This window comes from Ceratotherium simum, chromosome 2 (assembly GCF_057802395.1).
Source record: "Ceratotherium simum simum isolate JZ-2026a chromosome 2, ASM5780239v1, whole genome shotgun sequence".
Taxonomy (NCBI): domain Eukaryota; kingdom Metazoa; phylum Chordata; class Mammalia; order Perissodactyla; family Rhinocerotidae; genus Ceratotherium; species Ceratotherium simum.
The window spans coordinates 35,122,593-35,142,736 of NC_141901.1; the positions used below are offsets into that span (position 1 = coordinate 35,122,593).

General features: G+C 43.9%; 1 protein-coding gene across 1 annotated transcript in view; it reads right to left on the reverse strand.

Moving 5' to 3' along the window:
* Positions 1 to 16,424: 16,424 nt before the first annotated feature.
* The window catches only part of LOC147917884 (putative NBPF family member NBPF5), an 8,326-nt gene continuing 4,606 nt past the window's right edge, over positions 16,425 to 20,144 (reverse strand). Inside the window, exon 5 of the mRNA XM_087417351.1 lies at positions 16,425 to 16,527. Within this exon, the coding sequence (XP_087273477.1) occupies positions 16,425 to 16,527 (103 nt within the window). The remainder of the gene's footprint in view (positions 16,528 to 20,144) is intronic.

Genomic DNA, 20,144 nt, shown 5'->3' on the forward strand with positions numbered 1-20,144 from the left:
TATTCCTTGCATTTGCAGGAGAAAAGGGAAAAAACACTGTATCAAACTTCTGAAGGGCTGTCCCGTATTATTTGTTTCAAAAGTGGGAAAAGCCCTCAATAAAAGATCAAGTTATGATTTAGGTTGTGTTAGTACCGTTTCTACAGGGTTTCTCCCTGTACAGAGAGGATGGGGTGGAGCAGACCACCTGTGGCCCCACTGCTGCTATACACACTGTTTACGTGTTGTCATTAGTGAACCCCCACACAGGACAGATGCGTGTAGAATTAAGACATTCCCTTCATTTATCTCAGCCCATCCGCGTGGGGGAATTTGTCCTCTCCTGGCACGTTTTGAATAATGGCCCGCCAAGGCCGTGCCATGTCACACACATCACACTCCTGAGAGGTGTGTCTGAATGTTTCTCCTCCTCCTCATGGGAACCCAGACCTGGCTGTCAGCGTAACTGAGATGGAGCTATGTGGCTTTACAAGGATGCCAGGACAAACCTGAGTCAGAGCAGGAAACCCCTGAGGACAGGGGGTGGTGAGAGACAGAGATCTCTCAGCCCTGACTGATTTTCCATGGAGAGAGAGTCTCATGGAGCTGCAGCTCCCCCTAGAGGGGCTGGAGGAGCCTCTGGCTCTGCTCGCAGGACAAAGTGCACTGAGAGAGTAGGAGTTGGCAGATCTACATGAGTGGCCACAGGAGTTCTTTGGACCAGTCTTCCAACTTTTCTGTTTAAGTTTAAAATTGTTTGACATAATTTGGTACAAACCAAAAGAAGAGGGTGAACACCATCCCTGCTTAGTCCCTGACAGTCTGACTGCTGAGAGAAGGGGACAGGGCCTAAGGAGGGGAGTCAGGACAATGAGGGGCCCATGTCCCACTGTGCACTGGCTGGGTGTATTGAGCTAGTAAAGTGACCTTTCCAAGCCTCAGTGCCCTCGGCTCTAACATGAGATCCCACACCTACTTGAGAGTGTCCCTGTGAGGACCCAGTGGATTAGAGCGTCCATGGAGCTTGCTTGCTAAGGGGCATGGCAAACAACAGATGCAAAAGAACTGTGTGTTACATTTTTGTTTTGTGAATTGCTGTGATCCTTGGAAAGCCTTTTATCCTTTGCACCTTGGGGAGGAATGGGAAGCAGGCAAGAGGATGGTCCCAGTGTGAAAAGGCACTTTCTGACCCAAAAATGTTGAGGGAAAAATTGTTCATGGCCAGTTTCACTACAAAATAGTCAGAGAGAGTAAGGAGCATCACAGAGTTTCTTGCTCTTTCTACAAGATGATTCGAAGAGTAAAGTCTCCTAACAATCCAACTGCTTCTCCCATATGAGAAGACCAAAAATAGCCTCCATGAGAGGAAATGGAAACTGTGTTTTCATCTAGAAACTCTATGAAATTCTTGCCCTCAACGAGATCGTGCTCACCAGGAAGGACTTTTCTGGAGATTACGGAGAGGGGAACCACTCTGCTTTGCTTATAAATTAGGACAATACCCCCATCAGGTACACAGGTTGCTGACAGTTTACATGAGATGATACCACTGAGACTAGACACATGATTGAAACTACAAGCCGGGGGCCGGCCCGATGGCTCAGCGGTTAAGTGCGCGCACTGCGCTACTGGCGGCCCGGGTTCGGATCCCGGGCGCGCACCGACGCACCACTTCTCCGGCCATGCTGAGGCCGTGTCCCACATAGAGCAACTAGAAGGATGTGCAACTATGACATACAGCTATCTACTGGGGCTTTGAGGAAAAAAAAGGAGGAGGATTGGCAGTAGATGTTAGCTCAGAGCCCGTCTTCCTCAGCAAAAAGAGGAGGATTAGCACGGATGTTAGCTCAGGGCTGATCTTCCTCAAAAAAAAAAAAATTAAAAAAAAAAGAAACTACAAGCCACACACGGAAGAAATGAATGGTGTTGCACAAAGAATGAAAACCATAGCCATTTGTGGAGGACGAAAAATCAGAACGAGAGCGTTGCCTTCATTAAAACCACAGACACAGGCAGGATTTGGTATTCAGGATCTGGTATCTAAATGCTTCAGAGGGAGGTAGGCACCCCAGGGGAAAAACTTTGAGCTCTGAAACAAAATAAAAGATGTTGCAAATATGGAGCAGACTGCAAACTTGTGTGGAAAGCTATAGAGATTTTATGAAACTACTCAGGAAATACAAGAAGCAACATCATGTCATGAGTATGAGAAGTCTTATCTTGACAAAAAGAGGTCTGTTACACAAATTCTCCTCGTGACAAAATGATGGCAGAGATTTTTCCATTATCCTTCTATTTGCCCTCTCGAACATGACTTGATGGGGACAGCCTGCACCTGTGAGAGATGCCAGGCAACAGGAGGTAACACTGTGACAAGAAGAAAGTTCTCTGACCACAGGATGCCTTCTTAAAATTAAATCCAAGAACACGATTCAAACCAGAACCAGTCTACAGAACCTGATTGCAGAAATGCATCTCTCAGTCAATACAAGTTGGTGGATTCAAAGAACGTAGAGGCTACTGGGGACCCACTATGTGCCCTATGCCCTTTACAATGGGAGTACTCACCCTCTATATCCAGGGCTGAGAAGACTTCCTATCCATCAAATGCCAATGAAGAACTTCTGTAAGGCCTATACAAGGCTGACAGGTCATAGGCAATTGAACGAGTGAAATACCATTCATCCAGGGAGTCTGGTGGGACTTCATTTTCCTTTATGACCAGCAGATCCCTGCTGAGGCTGGTGGGGTAGGGATGACTGAAGATTAAACAAGAGGGATGGGAAACACAGAATCCTAGAGCTGGTTTGGATGGGAAGCATACAGGTGTGGTCACAGAAAACAAAAGAGAAGTCCCCATCAAGGGAGATAAAGCAAACCTCCTCTGTCTGGGAACAGAGTGTGGTTGCAAAGGGAATAGGAAAGAGAGAGAGATCAAGAGGTAGAGAGGGTGAGGGAAAGAGAGAAGACAGAGAGAGAGTAATCAGGGGTTGCTCAGAGTACTGATTAGAAGACAAGCTCCTATGAATGAGACAGAACTACTCCAGTATAGAACAGTCACGACACACAGTGCAGTCAGAAAAACCATAAAGGTGGCATAAACACTTTGGCATAAATTTTGTTGAAATGTACATGCAGCTGCCAAGTGAATATTGGCTCTGGTAGCATTGTAGACTCAGAGAAATCTTGTGTCTTCAAGGCCTATTTCTCTAACAATGCAATATGTTATGCACTTTTTTTATCTGTTGCTTTCTTTGCCGAGAAATACCTACCATCCTGGTAATGCCATAGAAGCAGAGGCAGATATGCATCTTCTGCTGGTTGTCATCAAAAGGAGATAGCGGGAGAGTGCAAGCAATCCTATGACTTATTAGTACACCTACATCAACTGACTGCAGGTGACTGAACTGGAGAGAGATCAATCAATTGGCCTATAGAAGGACCACAGTGAAAACAGACAACATTGCGGTTGTCTGAATGGGCGAAATGGGTATATTCAGCACTCGCTAATTATGCTGGATCTGAGATCACCAGATGTCCCCTTAAAATCAAGTCCCGTGATTCTTCAGAGTTACCTGGAAGAGATGCAGTCTTCATCTTCTTCGTCCCCAAGATCAGTATGTTTTTCTACAAAGAAATTCAGAAAGGGTCATGGGGCCGGCCCAGTGGCACAAGCGGTTAAGTGCGCGCGCTCTGCTTTGGCGGCCAAGGGTTCGCAGGTTCGGATCCTGGGCGCACACCGATGAACCGCTTGTCAAGCCATGCTGTGGCGGCGTCCCATATAAAATAAAAGCAGATGGGCACGGATGTGAGCGCAGGGCCAATCTTTCTCAAGAAAAAAGGGGAGGATTGGCATCGGATGTTAGTTCAGGGCTAGTCCTCCTCACAAAAAAAAAAAAAATTCAGAAAGGGTCAGTCGCATTAAGCAGAACCCACTTAAAACAATAGCATCCAGTGTCCAGTCCTAGCACAGGGACATCAGTACCCTCAGTGTGACAACAGGATATCATAAGAGCAATATTCCAGGAGACCTCAGATGGGGTCTTGTGAAACCGCCTGATTTGCTTTCCTGAGCCATTAGGAATACCTCCCCGATCGGGTAGACCCTCATCACAACATCATCCCTCAGGTCTGTGTCAACAGTTCTAGATATCTTTTCCTCACATATTCTAGGGAACAAGCTTAACTGCATTCTCACAGAATTATTGCACTATTCAGCTTTCTCTCACCAGAGACACTAGTCGTTGAGGGTTTAGTGGAATTCCTACACTGAGAGTAGAGTGACGGAGGGGATCTACAAGCCTTGGAATCCAAATGAATCTTTCACGCTAGGCAGAAACACTGGCCACTCCTGGGGTGGGATAATGCCAAGGCATAGGCTGGCATCAGGGAAACATGCAAGCACGGGAATGGTGGAGGTGTTTAGGATTGATTTTCAGAGGACTGCTTCGGAAGGAATTCCAACATAAAGGAGGTAGAGAATGTGACTAAGAACAGTGAACCCTGGGTTACGCTCTCTTGACAGGGATGTAGAAAAGGCCCAAAGTGGGAAAGAGAAAGGTGGACAGGGCAAGTGCCCAGCGTTAATGCAGTTCCAGTGACCAGCAGCAATGGGATCACTATTTGTTTCAGAGATGTAAGCAATTGAACTCTGAAATCCCATCCCGACAGCCTATTTCCAGAAACATTTCTGTTAGTATTTCTCTTAGCCTGAGTCCTCTACAAATGAAAGCCTGAGGCAAAGATTAAAGTGCTAACACTTGATTTAGGAGGTGCAAATTCAGGGAGGTGAGGATTAGGAAAAAACGGAAGAGAAGCAAGAAAGATTAGAAACTACGTGATTTGTGATCACCCTGCCTATCTCTTTACAATGATTCTCTAAGAGACAGGGAAGAGGCAGAGACCTGAAAACAAATCTGTCCCAGGTCCCGTGGTGCATTCTCCAGTATGAGAGAGAGGATGGCCGAGGATAGCTGTTGCAATATGAGGAACAGGGACAAGGGTGGGCAGAGAGAGGAAGGGGGAACAGAGGAAAGGATGAAGAGGTAAAGAAACTGAAGAGCAAAAGAGGAAGGGAGAAGAGGGGCAAAGAAGGCAAAGGGGAGGTGCTGAGGGGAGAGGCGTCAGTGAGGAAGGAGGGCCATTAGACGTGATTGAAGAAGAGAGACGGGATTCAAATGTCCCCGTTGAAGCCATGTGCAGCAGAAACAAGCCATTCCCCCTAAGCTCTGCCTAAATGGAAGACTCATGAGCAAAATAAATGACTGTTGTAGTTTTTAAGTCACTAAGTTTTGGAGTGGTTTGTTCTGCCAATAGATAACTGATACAACCTCTATGATGTAGAGTTGCAGCTTGGTGCTCTTGCTGATGACACGAATATTTTTAGTGGGCTTGTGGAAGTGGTTTGTGCTTTATAAGAATCCTTGTTGGCAGCAGTATGGAGAAGGGATTGGAGTGGGCCAACACTGGACACAGACGAGGACTAGGAATGGTCAGGAGGCCATTTCAGCAATGGAGGCCACAGGAGGGCCTTGTTATATGGCTCACCAACATCAGTCCCACGTCCAGATGATTAGTTTCAGGTACTCAGGGTAGTTCCACCCTCCTGGCCAGAGATTCGTTCAGGAATGAGTTGTCACCTATCTCTGGCCACTGAGATAGGAAGAAAAGTGTGCTGGGGGCTTCTGGGCAAAGCTTCCTCTCTTCTAAAAAGGAGCCACAGGAAAGATGATCCCCATTCTACCTCTTGACATTCTTTTATCTTGTAGATTGCTATGTGTTGAACTGTGTTCCCTCAAAATTCATAATCAGAGCCCTGACCCCCAGTACTTCAGAAGGTGGCTATATCTGAGGATAGGGTCTTTACAGAGCTGATGAACTTAAAATGAGGCCGTTAGAGTGGGCCCTAATCCAATCTGACTGGTGTCCTTATAAGAAGAGGGAATTGGGACACACAAAGAGACATTAGGGATGCATGCACAGAGAAAACACCGTGTGAGGATACAGCAAGAAAGTGACCATCTGCAATGCAAGGAGAGAGGCCTCAGAAGAAACCAGACCTGCCAACATCTTGATCTTGGACTTGTAGCCTCCAGAACTTTGAGAAAACACATTTCTGTTGTTGAAGCCCCCGAGTCTGTGGTATTTTGTTATGGTAGCCCTAGCACACTAATACATAAGTGGTGCATGGAACACCAACAGACATCTTACTCTCAGCCAGAGGATGAAGCTGGGGTCGAGAGACTGAAGGAGCGGGATGCTGAAGACATTGAAATGCTCCTGAGTCAGTCAAGCATGGAGCTGCCCTGCCTCTAGATTTCCAATTTCATGAGGGGATGCATTTACTTTTTCTTTAAGCCACTTTGAGATGGGGCTTCTATGAGTCACAGCTGAAAACATCCTACCTGATCAAGACCTGAACTAATTAAGTGTCAGGGGCAGTGGGACTTGGGGGAGGTCATGTGGGAAACAGATTTAAGGGGAAGTAGGAGGTAGAATCAATGGGACTCAGTCACCGGTTATGATTGGATGACCGTGGTTAGAGGGGTGATGTGCCTAAGGTTAGATCTACCATTTTCCTAGACTTTTAGATGCTGTCAATGGTCAGTTGTTCCATGATTTATATACCACTAAGGATGAGATGCATAATGATATTAAAGATGTCAAAATATGAAAAACGTGTCTTAGAATCAATAAAAGAAAGTACTAAAGAAACATAATTTCCTTTGGGAGCTTTTCTTCTTGGGTGCTGTTTTATTTTCCTTTATCAATATATCTAAATATTTTGTATAAATCAGTATTTTCAACCCACAAAGATAAAAAAATATTAGTTTAACAAAAAAGAGACTCACAATGTATTTTAAGAATTGCAATTTTCTCAGTGCTGTAATGAAGTCATGTGTGAGCAATGTGGCATCACCATGGAGGACTGATCAATTCTACAACAGCTGCAGGAGGACCCGAGAACCGAGGAGTGACACAGGGACAGAAATGGTAGAAGAGGCTTGAAGCATCAGAGACGGTGTGGAATGACTTCTTCTCAAATGCAGTCTCTGGACGGGTGCTTATCTGTCACAAATTTTCAGTAGTTTGTGGCAAAATGAGAAAATTAAGGACAAAGAAGTGTCTCTGTATGAAACTAAATTTATTTAAGCTGAAGCTTTATATTTATTCTGAGATGATCAAGTTCAACTTTTGTTGCTAGAATATCCTTTTTCTATGAAATGATAATGATGGTAGATGTTTAATTTTTAAAATTTTTATTTTTGCTTTGCAAAAAAGACACACACACAAAAAAAGAAAACCAACATGAACTTTTATTAGTTTTATCCTCATCTATTTTGTTTTTGGAAAATACACAGGTCCATGAAATCCCCAAATCTGGAAACAATGCTAGCAGATGACTGTAACCGCAGGTCCTCCAGGACCAGTTCAACTGACCCCATCTCTTATCAACAGAGTGATTAAGATTTGTCTTTCAGAAAAACTGCAAAGTCACATAGCTGGGGCATACACAAAAGAAGAACTCATGACCTGAAATGACCTTGGAACCAAAGATCCTCCTCCCAACAGAACCCAAGGACCAGGACAGGACTGGAACTTGAAAGTCAGACTCTTATCAGAAGCAAGGGGTCCCTCAATCAGCAAGATCCAGTGTTAAAATTCCTTCCCCACCTCATCAAAAATGTTTAGAACCCTATCATAAATGCTTAGAACCTTGTCATAAATGTTTAAAACCTTACTAGAAATGCTTGAAGCCCACCATTCAAAGCCTGACCCACCAGCATTTCTGCATGCCAGCCTGTTCTCCCTAACCTCTTAAATTTTGCCCCAAATGCTGAATCAGGGAGACAGATCTGAGGGCACATGCCCCCGTCTCCATGCAGATTGATCTCACAGAATAAAAGCTGATTTCTCTCCCGAAGGCTAATGCCATAATTAATTGACTTTTTGATGCGATCGGGCAGAGAACCCCAATTTTGTCTGGTAACATGACCTTTCAGATTTGTCTTTTAGAACCTGTCAGCTCCATGAATTATCCCTGTAGAAAGAGCCTGGCCCTAGATACCCAGAGGCCTCACCTCCACTGGGCATCGTGCCATGAAAGCCTGGGCTGGGCCCCACTGGTCTTTCTCCATAAAGGGCTCAGCACCTCAGCCCACGCCAGGAGCCTCTGCAGAGAAAGCTCCCAGTCTCCACCCAGCGAGCAGTTCTCAGCTCCTGGCCCCAGTGTGGAGGGAAAGAGGGACTCTCTGTCCTGGAGGAAAGTGCTGCTGAGACTCAGACCAGGTCTGTGGGTATTGGGAGCCCTGACTCCAGCTCAGAGATGTGTGGGGTTTAGGCAAGGAGTCCTTGGCCTTGGAGTTTTTGTAGGACTGGACAGGTGTGAGGGTTGGGACAGGAATGGAGAGAAAAATGATGGTGGAGACCTTAACCTCATCTTATTTTTCCTTAGGTAACAATGACCCAACTTGGCTTCTTGCTGTTTCTTATTGTGTTCACCAACCTAGAAGCTCTTTGAACTCCATCCTTTTGGGTTTATGGAGGCTTCATTACATGGGCATGATTGATTAAATCTTTGGCCATTGGTAATTTTTGCGTGTGTCTGTGTGAGGAGATCAGCCCTGTGCTAACATCTGCCAATCCTCCTCTTTTTTTTTTTGCTGAGGAAGACTGGCCCTGGGCTAACATCTGTGCCCATCTTCCTTTACTTTATATGGGACGCCGCCACAGCATGGCTTGCCAAGCAGTGCGTTGGTGCACGCCTGGGATCCGAACTGGGGAACCCCGGGCCGCCACAGCGGAGCGTGCGCACTTAACCGCTTGCGCCACCAGGCCGGCCCAGCCATTGGTAATTGATTCAACCTCCAGCCCCTTTCTTCTCCCGGGGGAGAGGGGCAGGAGGGACTAAAAGTTCCAATCCTCTAATCATATGGTTGGTTCCTCTGGTGACCAGCCCCCACCCTTAGGTGACCTAGGGGCATTCCAAAAGTCTCCTAATTAACATAACAAAAGACATCACTTAGGAAGTTCAGTGGTTTTAGGCAGGAAATGGGGACAATGAACAAACATATATTTCTTATTATAAATCACAATATTGGGCCGGCCCTGTGGCTTGGCGGTTAAGTGTGCGCGCACCGCTTTTGGCGGCAGGGGTTCGGATCCCGGGCGTGCACCGACGCACCACTTCTCCAGCCATGCTGGGGCCGCGTCCCACATACAGCAACTGGAAGGATGTGCAGCTATGACATACAACAATCTACTGGGGCTTTGGGGGGAAAAAAATAAATAAATAAAATCTTTAAAAAAAAATCACAATATCAAAATCTTAAACCCCAAACTCCTTTTCAGTGTCTACTACCAGAGAAGCCAACATGAAACACCAGCCCTGTTTTAAAATATAGGTTTTATCATAATTTAGGTATGGCAAGGCCGGTAGACATAAATGTGGGCAAGAGCCTTTATCGTGGTTTCCACAGGAAGGAACAGGTGAGGCAGGGTAAGCAGGCTTAGGATTGGCTAGTTTGAATTATTTTAGCAGGCCCAGGGGCATAGGTCTGTCCCTACTTGTCCAGTACCTGGTCCTGGGTGATTAGGGCAGGTGGATAGTGGCCCAGACGGTGACAGCCCAATAGACAGGTGGTTGGGGGTACGGGCTCTGGATTGGTTGGTTTGCATGTGAAAGGCACACTCACAACCAAGTTGTTTATGCGACGCCTGGTGGCGCAAGCAGTTAAGTGCGTGTGCTCCACTGCAGCGGGCCTGGCGTGCACTGACCACTGCTTGTTAAGCCATGCTGTGGCGGCGTCCCATATAAAGTAAAGGAAGATGGGCACGGATGTTAGCACAGGGCCAGTCTTCCTCAGCAAAAAATAGGAGGATTGGCATTAGATGTAAGCTCAGGGCTGGTCCCCCTCAAAAAAAAACAAACAAAGAAAAAAAGACAACCAAGTTGTTTGCTATCTCTAGGAATTAGTTAACCCTGAAAGGGGCAGTTTCTCCAGTGTCAGCAAGGCCCCAAGAAGTCAAAGCATCAGAAAATAAAAGGAATGATTAATACAGCAGGAATACCATGAAAATATTATCCTTTTCTGTGTGTGCCAGGATGCAAAGATTTGGAAATATTTACCTAGCAGGATTCAAAAAAGGGATTTGAATTAAATAAGAGTGCATGAATGAACTGACAAATGAAATCAAAGTACTTGCTTTGCCTCTTAGTAACTGCAAATCACCAGCCTCTCCAAGCTTTGATTTTCCAGCTGCAAAGAGAGAACAATGCCTATAGGATTATGAAGATTAATAAGAAATGATCTAAGTGAACGTTCAGCTATAAAACATTATACAAATTTAATTATTACCAGCTTTGGCATTGACCGTTATAATACCATCTCCCTAACTGATCACTCTTTCTTCAACCTCATGTCCCTGCCATATACCCTGCTCTCATTAGCAAATTGTTCTTCAAACACCTGGTTTTTTTCAAGTTATTCTCCATATTAAAAACCTTTGGCAGCTCCCGTTTGCCTACTCAGTTAAGTCTGAACTCAAGCCACAAGGACCTTCAATCACCTAGCTGCAACTCCCTCTGTTCTCCATGGACCCTATGACAGACAGGGTGGGGGGGAGACGGGGTGGGGTTCCAAGGCCAATCTGTCAGGTACACCAGCCACTAGGGGTGTAAGGTTCCAGGATCAAGCTATATTAGGCAAAGGTTTACTCAGAAGTCAGAAGCAACAGCACAAAGGGGCAAGTTCAACAGATGAGGCAGGGAGCCAGAAATCAGAACTGCAGAAGCAGGAGCAGTATCAAATTTAGAGGCAAGGGAAATTCGCAAGCCATGTGTTTTAATTAGGATGGGCTCGGTTATGTTGCCCTAACAAACAATTTCCAAACTCCAGTGGCTTAACACAACAGAGGTTTATCTCTTGCTAATGCAAAGTCAGCTGCAGGTCTGGATGACTCTGCAAGGTAATTATCTTCCATGGGTAATTTCACCATAAGGCCTTCTTGGCTGCAGAAGAGATGATACGCCTGGAGGATCGTGCAGGCTTTTCTTTACTTCACCTGAGAGTGAAACATGTCACTTTTGCTCACAGCCCATTGTCCACAACTAGTCAAATGGCCCTGCCTAAGTGCAAAAGGACTGGTAAATGTGGGTGTGGTAGATAGAACCCAAAGATGTGCCCACAATCCCTCCCCTCTTGATACACGTATATCATTCCTCCCATCAAGAGATGCAGCCTATTTCCCCTCTCCCTAAATCTGGGCTGGCATTGTGACCTCCTTTGACCAATAGAATGTAGCAGAAATGATGTGAGTGTAGCTCAGCCCTTAAGAAGTGGCCCCTTCTGTTTTTGCTTTCTTGAAACCCAGCCTCCATCTATAAGGAGGTCCAAGCTATCCTGCTGGAGAGAGAAGGGCCATGTGCTGAGGCTCTGGAGGGTGAGATACCACATGGAGAGAGAGGCACATGGAGGAGAACTAAGGAGCCCCTGCAGAGTTCCCAGTTGAACACAGACACATAAGTAACCCAGGCTGACAATATTCATTGCTCAGTCAACACAAAGAATCCAGAGAAATAACCCAAATGTCTCTCAACTGATGAATGGATAAATAAAATTTTGCAAATCCATAAAATGGAATATTACTTGGCAATAAAAAGGAATTAAGTACTGACAACATGCTACAAAATGGACAAACCATTTATATGAAATGTCCAGAATAGACAAATCTATAGAGACAGAAAGTAGATTAGTGGTTGCCTGGGGCTGAGGGGGTTGCGGGGAAATGGGGTGTGACTGCAATTGAAATGGGGCTTTGGGGCCAGCCCCATGGCTTAGCGGTAAAGTGCGTGCGCTCCGCTACTGGCGGCCCAAGTTCGGATCTGGGCGCCCACCAATGCACCACTTGTCTGGCCATGTTGAGGTGGCATCCCACATACAGCAGCTAGAAGAATGTGCAACTATGACGCATAACTATCTACTGGGGCTTTGGGGAGAAAAGCGGGGAAAAAAAGGAGGAGGATTGGCAATAGATGTTAGCTCAGGGCTGGTCTTCCTCAGCAAAAAGAGGAGGATTGGCATGAATGTTAGCTCAGGGCTGATCTTTCTCACAAAAAAGAGAAAAAGAAAGAAAGGGAGTTTCTTTGGGGGTGATGAAAATGTTCTAAAATGGATTGTGGTGATGGTTACACAACTCTGTGAATATACTAAAGACCATCCAATTGTACACTTTAAATCAGTGCATTGTATGGTATATGAACTATATCCCAATAAAGCTGTTTAAAAACGTCCAGGGGGCCAGCCCCATGTCCCAGTGGTTAAGTTCAGCATGCTCTGGTTCAGCAGCCCAGCTTCAGTGGTATAGGTCCCAGGTGCAGACCTCCATCACTCGTCAGCGGCCATGCTGTGGCAGCGACCTACATACAAAATAGAGGAAGATTGGCACAGATGTTAGATCCGGGGAAATCTTCCTCAAAAAGAGGAAGATTGGCACAGATGTTAGCACAGGGTGAATCTTCCTCAGTAACAAAAATAAAAAATGAATTGGGTAATTGATATACCCTCAGAACTCTTAACAAAAATTATCCAAAACTTGGAAATAAGGCAAAAAGATGACTGCATGTCCTTTCAATGTCACATAGAAACATGGTCTAAGATGCTCACCCAAGAATTATCTAATTCTCTAGTTCTGGGCTGTCCAATACTGTAACCATGAATCACAGGTGTCTACTGAGCACCTGAAATGTGGCTAGCACACATGAATGTTTAATTTTAATTAATTTAAATTTAAAATTGATACTCTTTAGTTACTGGGACAGTTTTAAGTATGTCTTTAAGTATGTTTGGAGCACCTTTTTCAACTGTAAATTTTATGAAATCTAAATGCAGATCAACAATTTCGGATTTGTTTTTTTTTTTTTTTTTTGGTGAGGAAAATTGGGCTCTGAGGTAACATCTATTGCCAATCCTCCTCTTTTTGCTTGAGGAAGACCATCACTGAGCTAACATCTGTGCCAGTTTTCCTCTATTTTCTGTATGTGGGACGCCGCCACAGCATGGCCTGATGAGCGGTGCGTAGGTCCGCACCTGGGATCCAAACTCAAGTAACGCTGGGCCACCAAAGCAGAGCACACAAACTTAACCACCATGCCACCAGGCCAGCCCCCAGATCAACAATTTCTGATGAAAATTTAGCATGCGAATTGAGCTGAGCTGTGACTATTTAATACACACTGAATTTTGAAGACTTAGCAAGAAAAAAAATTTTTTTTTATATCGACTACATGTTGAAATTATCATATTTTGGCTACACACACACACATATTAAAGTTAATTTCACCTGTTTTTTTTAATTTTTTTAATAGAATTAATAGAAAATTTTAAATTACATATGTGTTTTGCATTATGCTTCTATTGTACAGTGCTGTTCTAAGGTACATAACTTGTTTGATTTGCTCTTTACTATTAATTAGGGCCTGAAGGGCAGAAAAATTTTCCTTTCTTCCCTTCTAGGTTCTTTAGCTGGTCCAATAATTAAATTGATGTAAGACAGGAGAAAAACAAATTTTATATATACAGGAGCCCCATAAACATATGAGACCCAAAGGGCAACCAGGTAATTGAGGCTTATACAGCAAGCTGAGCTAAGGAAAGGGTAGGAGTCTGCAGATACCAAGGGGAGGGTGGCCATTCGCAGGAAGGGGAGGAGATGTTTGGAAAACAAAGGTTGCCATGTTGTGCAGATAATTTTCTTAGGTAAAGAGGTATCTCTGGTAATAGCTCTCTTCCTAGTATAGGCCCCCAATGTAAATTTACGCATTTGAGGGGGGTAGAGAGCTTTTCCTGAATCTGCTGGAGTTTGATTGCATTTAACTCAAAATAATCCTCATGCCGAAGTGGCATATTTTGGGGTGACAAATTCTTCTCCTCTTCAGTCCTAAACTCTGAGGTTATATGTTAACTTGTAAATTTTTGCCCAGTAGAAACACAGAGGATTTGAAGACCACCCCAAAGTTTTATTGCCCAGTTTGTCTCCAACTTAGTTGGACTTATTCCAGCATGCCCTTCCTGACTCTATAAATCTATTCTGAAAATGCTCTTGAATCAGCTTTACTATCCACGAATTCCCTCATTAATGAGTTAAATAAACCATTGACACATGCTCACTTTACAGGTGTATGAGTCATGTTTTTAACTTGTTTTAAATTATATTTTGACAGAGCCCACTGGCACAGCCCTACATAATCAGATCACTTCTTTAATATAAAAATTATGATATAATATATGGAGTGGGCTCTCCACACCCAGGGGTTCTGCATCCTCAGAGTCAACCAACCCCGGATGAAAGGCCTATATTGGTTGTGTCTGTCCTGAACACATACAGACTTTTTTTTCTTGTCATTATTCCCTGAATGATACAGTATAACAACTATTTACATAGCATTTACATTGTATTAGGTATTATGAGTAATCTAGAGATGATTTAAAGTATACGCGAGGGTGTGCATAGGTTATATGCAAATACTACACAATTTTATATAAGGGACTTGAGCATCTTCAGATTTTGGTATCCGATGGGATCCTGGNACCAATCCCCCAATGGATACTGAGGGACTACTATAGTACTTCAAATAAAATTTCTAAAAGAAAAAAACAATTCATAACTTTTCTACCCTAAGAAAATTTTTTATTCATTCTTATTTTCTATCATTTTTTGCCTATTTGACTTTTTTCACATAGATGTAATTATAAAATGGATGCTATTTTGCATTCTCAATAGGTATATGTGAAAAATCATAAACATTTTTCATGTTTCTACATGTGCGTCATAATTATCATTTTTAATAGCTGCCTGATATTTCATTGGCCTTTGTGCTCTAACTTAACAATTTGCTTATTGTTGAGAATTTGATTTCTTTCCAATTTTTCACTCATACAAATCATGCTACAATGAACTTCTTTCACATATGTTTGTATACGACCTTTTGTTTCTGTTTAATTATTTCCTTAGGGTGGCTTCCCATGAGAGGAATTACTGAATTTCAGGGTGTAAACAATTTTATGGCCATTGAAATAAGCCGCTGTAATGCTTCCAGAAAAGGTTGTAACCATTTATACTACCACCAAAAGTCCATTAATGTACCTGTTTCCCAAAAGATCCTTGCCTTGGTGAAACAGTGTATTTTTGTTTGTTTTTTTGTTTTTGCTATAAATTAATAGATGTAAAATGGGTCCTCAATCTAATGCTGCTTTTAATTTCCTGTTTTCTTTCTGTTTTGGCCAAAAGAAAAACAGGCACTCTGGGGGACCTAACACAAGAATGATCCCTAGGGTGGAACTGTCACATAGCCTTCAATTTAGTGAGACCAACCTAGCAGAGAAGTGAGCTACAGGAGATTTCGGCAGGAAACAAAGCCTTATAGTTGTAGAGAAATGTATGAGCCCCAGCAGAGTCTGACTCTCAAAGAGAATTGAGGCGAGATAAAAAGGGCACCAGAGCCTGTGGGTAAAGTCAGATTGAGTTATGAGTAAAACTGTCAAGGATGAATGGAAACATGGAATAATGCCTAGATTATTTTTCCGATAGAAGTTAAGAGTGTGCTCAGTAGGCATCATCCTTAAATACAACTGTATTCATTTGCTAGAGCTGCCATAACAAAATACCACTGACTGGGGCGCTTAAACAACAGAAACTTATTTTCTCACAGTTCTGGAGGCTAGAAGTCCAAGATCACAAGGTGTTGGCAGGGTTGATTACTACTGAGGCCTGGCTCCTTGGCTTGCAAATGGCCACCATCTCTACATCCTCACAGGGTCATCCCTGGGTCTGTATTTGTGTCCTTATCTCCTCTTCTTATAAGGACACCAGTCACATTGGATTAGAGTCCACCTTAATGAGTTCATTTAACCTGAATTACCTCTTTAAAGGCCCTATCTCCAAATACAGTCATATTCTAAGAGTCTAGGGGGTTAGAATATCAATTTATGAACTGGATGGGGGGGAAGGCAGTTTGGCCCATAACAGTAGCCTTAGCGATAACATTTGTTACAATTTTGTAGACATACAAGCTTAAAAATTGGTAAGGTTAAGGCCCCTGGAGGGATCACACTTAGAAAATTACAATCCAAACAGACACAAAATAATTAGAAAAAAAATCCCTCGTTACATTGTCCCCCAAAAGACATAGAAAGAGAATAAATCCTTAATCTCAGGAACACTTTCCATAATCCCTTTCTCTTCTCCCTTACTTTCTCCCATCCCTCTCTCCCAGCCCACAGAAAACTACCTACTCCAAGTTCCCAGGACTGCTTCCCGCCTGATGCTTTGTAATGTAGATTTAGTAAACTTCCCAGTAAGGAGCTTATCCTGCCTCTGCTGCCTTTCCAGTTCAGCCCTGTCTATAATTCTGCATCACAGAAGTTCAGAACCGGTCTGGCCGGGATCTACACTCCCCAGACGGAGGCGGGATTGAGGGCGAGGTCAGGTGTCAGAAACAGGGGCGTATATCTGGCTGCGAAGACCGGCTTCTCCCGCCGGGCTAGGTGACTGGGGGGGTCAATAACAGGTAACGCGTTTGCGCTCACCTCCCCCTCCACCTCCGTGAGCTTTTGGGCCCTGCAAAGAGATCCTGAATATCCCAGTGCGCTCTGGCCGCTTCCCCGCCGACCCTTTCTACCCGGAGCGCGCGATTCCTGCCAATGACTTGCAGGCTCTCTTAGCACAGAGCTGGGAACTTGCACCTTCTTAGAATCCACGCAGCCTGTGAATTAATCCCCTCCAAGATTACTGTCTTCGGTTCTGGGAGGAAGAGAGAACGAGCAGCCACTAGATGGCCCCCTTTGCCTCATCCACAGCAGTGCAGGTCTCGGCTCGCCCCCGAAGTCTCGGGATTCATCCTTCCCTACTGGGGCTCGGGGCGACGGCCTTCGTGGCCACAGCGATTCCTCCGTGGCCCCCTCGGCCCCAGTGGAAGCAAATTAACAGGATGTGGTCTCCAGCCCGGAAGCCTTCTGGGCTAGCCCCATGAGAAGTGGCCCCTAACGGAACCTGGAGAACTCCACTTGCAATCCACCCGCAGGGGACCTCATGTACAGATGCTTGTCTTTTGGGGGATGGAGTCAGGCCTGCATCTCTCCCCAGGTCCCCAAAGAAACACACACACACACACCCCGGGGAGGAGGGTGGTGTCAAGCTTTGATGTAGAAAAGACTTTGTGTTGTCTAAGCTTCTTCCACGTTGCTCTGGATTCTAGCCTTTCCTTCTTTGAGATGATTTACAAAAGTTGGAGGCAATTGACAGACATGTAAATTCCTGTGACTTATGTAAATTTTATGACTTCCTCTTCTCTCCCAAAAGAAATCAGTTTTGCCCCTATTTGCAGTTCATTTCAAAATTCTCTTTTACACTCCATATAAAGTTTGTAACCAGTTATAATATCTCACCTGATTCTCCCCTTTGGGTAAAATAAAACTCTTTAACCTAGGAGATCATTTTTATATCTTTGGGATGAAATTCCTGGTTTTACCTGTTTCCAAAATTCAGCTTTTAACAATGGTTAGGAGGCAGATTCACTGTAATAGTAAAGAAATCTTAAGCTTCAGGGCCTCTCTTCCAAGCCCCAATACATAATGTTGAATTGTTTTTCTTAAGGAGACCCCCCAAACTGTATGCGCACTTCAGTGCTCACCAAACCTATATCCCCTGCTGGTGACCGCCAGCTCCCTCAGCCGCAGGTAAGACAGTAGCTGATTTTTTTAAAGGTAAAATCATGACTCCCATAGAAATATAAAATGAACACATGTTAACAATTAATTAGCTCATTAATTAATCCTTTGGGGGAGCATAAATGTAATTTCCCTGGAATTATCCTTTTCTACAGAGGAGGAAATCAATTGTATCTCTATCAGATAAAATTCATTCTGCATTTCTATGAACAGGGATCATTTGCATCAGCCATCAGGCTTCTGAGTCAACTTCTTTCTCTACAGAGTCAAAAAAATAGTCAATCGATAGTGAAGGATGCAGACCCTTATATAGAATCAGAACTCCAGAAGGGTCCTCTAGTTCAGACAAAATCCTAGTATTCCCTATTGGAAGTGATGCTCTCAGTATTTGCCCATTTCAAAAATCTTTCACAATTTTTCCTTTAATTAACAGCAGGAATTTGGGGGTAGCAAAAAAGTCACCACGTTGTTTGTTATTTCCTTACTGCATTGTATTGTTTTTCCCACTGGAGCCTCCCTCCAAGCCCTGTTCCCAGCTTTCCTGGTGGCCGGTGACTTGTGTACATTGTGCCCAAGCGTGCCGAAAAAGTGTTGCTTGCTTTTGGCTGGGTTGCTGGTGCAGAGTTATGAATTAGGCCTGTGGGGATCAGAATTTGCCACCCCAAATGTGTCTCTTTGGCATTGATTATTTTTAAGAACAAAAGACTCAGAAAAAGAAACTTTGACCTCTCTCCCCTAACTACCTAAAAGAATTTAAGATAGAAAGTCAGTGTTTCAGGAAAGGAGCTATCACCATAGATGTAACTATGGTGGTAGCAGTGAGGAACCTAGCAAGGCCCATTTGATCAAAAAAGTCCTCCTCCCCATGTCCCATTGTTCTCTTGTGTAGAAGGTATGGCAAACATTTGTTTACCAAACATTTGCTTTTCCTTCTCCACACGTGAGATTGCCTTCCTACGCCTTTGAATTCCAGCAAACCACTACCCCCAGCATCCTCCATTGTCTCTTTAAAGCTGAAGATGGTGTTTAAGAGTGGTAGCTTTGGTCATGTTGATGTGAGTTACTCAGTTTCTCCTGGGTTTCTCCCATGTATACATGTTATTAAACTTTATTTTCTCCTGTTATTCTTTCTCTTACATCAATTTAATTCTTAAACCAGCCAAGAAAAAACTCTTAGAGGGTAGAGGAATATTTCTTCACCTCCTCTACAGGCCCTATAGATCACTATCACTGTCCACCCACCACACACTTGTTCCTAGGGCATTGAGACAGCACTTAACCAAGAAGAGCCAGGTGACAGAACTCTCTCTCCTTGGGAACAAATTCTAGCCAGCAATGTGGTCTTCTAGCAATTTAAGATTCCTGTCCCTAGGGATGACCTGCAGCCCCCTTAAAACAAAAAGCTTAAATGCTGCCAGGAAAATGTACTGTTTGTTCCAGCCAAAAACCTGGTAATAGGACACAGGCTCCCTGCACCCCCTCTTAGAGCAATTACTTTGGAGAGTTTGCAATTATAAATCCTTCCCTCCACCCACTTTGAGATGTAAATCTTCTACCACATCCAGAACTGCCTTCTCAAGTACACTGAAATGCATACATTCCAGGAGATAACTCTTGGTGTCCTTCTAACTCACGCCACTGCTTCCATTCATGTAAAGATATAATAAGTTTGTTTCTCTCCTCTGGATAAGTTCTAGTTAACAAATTCAGATGGCCTAGTCACATGGACTGACCCCCTTGTATCCCTCAGTGCCTTTCCCATAGCACACCCTGCCTTTAAAATCTCTGGCCTTTTATTTTGGACTAAGTTGGGTTCAATCTTCCATTGGGACCCCACTTTCTGCTCTTCGATGAGTTATAACTGAATAAAATCTACCCTTGTCACTTTGTAGTGTTGGCTTTGTTTATCTTTGACATGGGTTTTATGGAGTCTACAAATAGCTTTAGGGCAGAGGCCTCTAAATTAACCTAAAGGCATACTCATACTTCTCCCTAACATTTCTCTGTGAATTGCTTGGAGATCAACTCAATTGACGCCCAACTAATATGTCTCCATGCTTCCCATTGATTTCTGAGACACCCAGCCTGTGCCAAGCCTCGTGATAAAATCAACTTATCACAAAACCAGAGGCTGTCCCAGTGGCCTGTGCTGTGTCACTGAAATATAAACTTTAGGATAGTAAGAAATATTCCTCTTACCCTCTAGGATCTTTCTAGCTGGTCTAAAATTTAAATTGGACATGAGACAATATATGGAGAAAAATCAGCCAGAAGTTGAATAACAAAAAGAAAGTATACATAGGAGAAACCCAGGAAAACTGAGCAACTTGTCAAAATGGCCAAAGCCACTCACTTTATATACCATCTTTTAGCTAAAGACAAAGGAGGATGTTAGGGGTAGTGGTTTTGGAATTCAAAGGGGAGGAAGGAAATTCACAT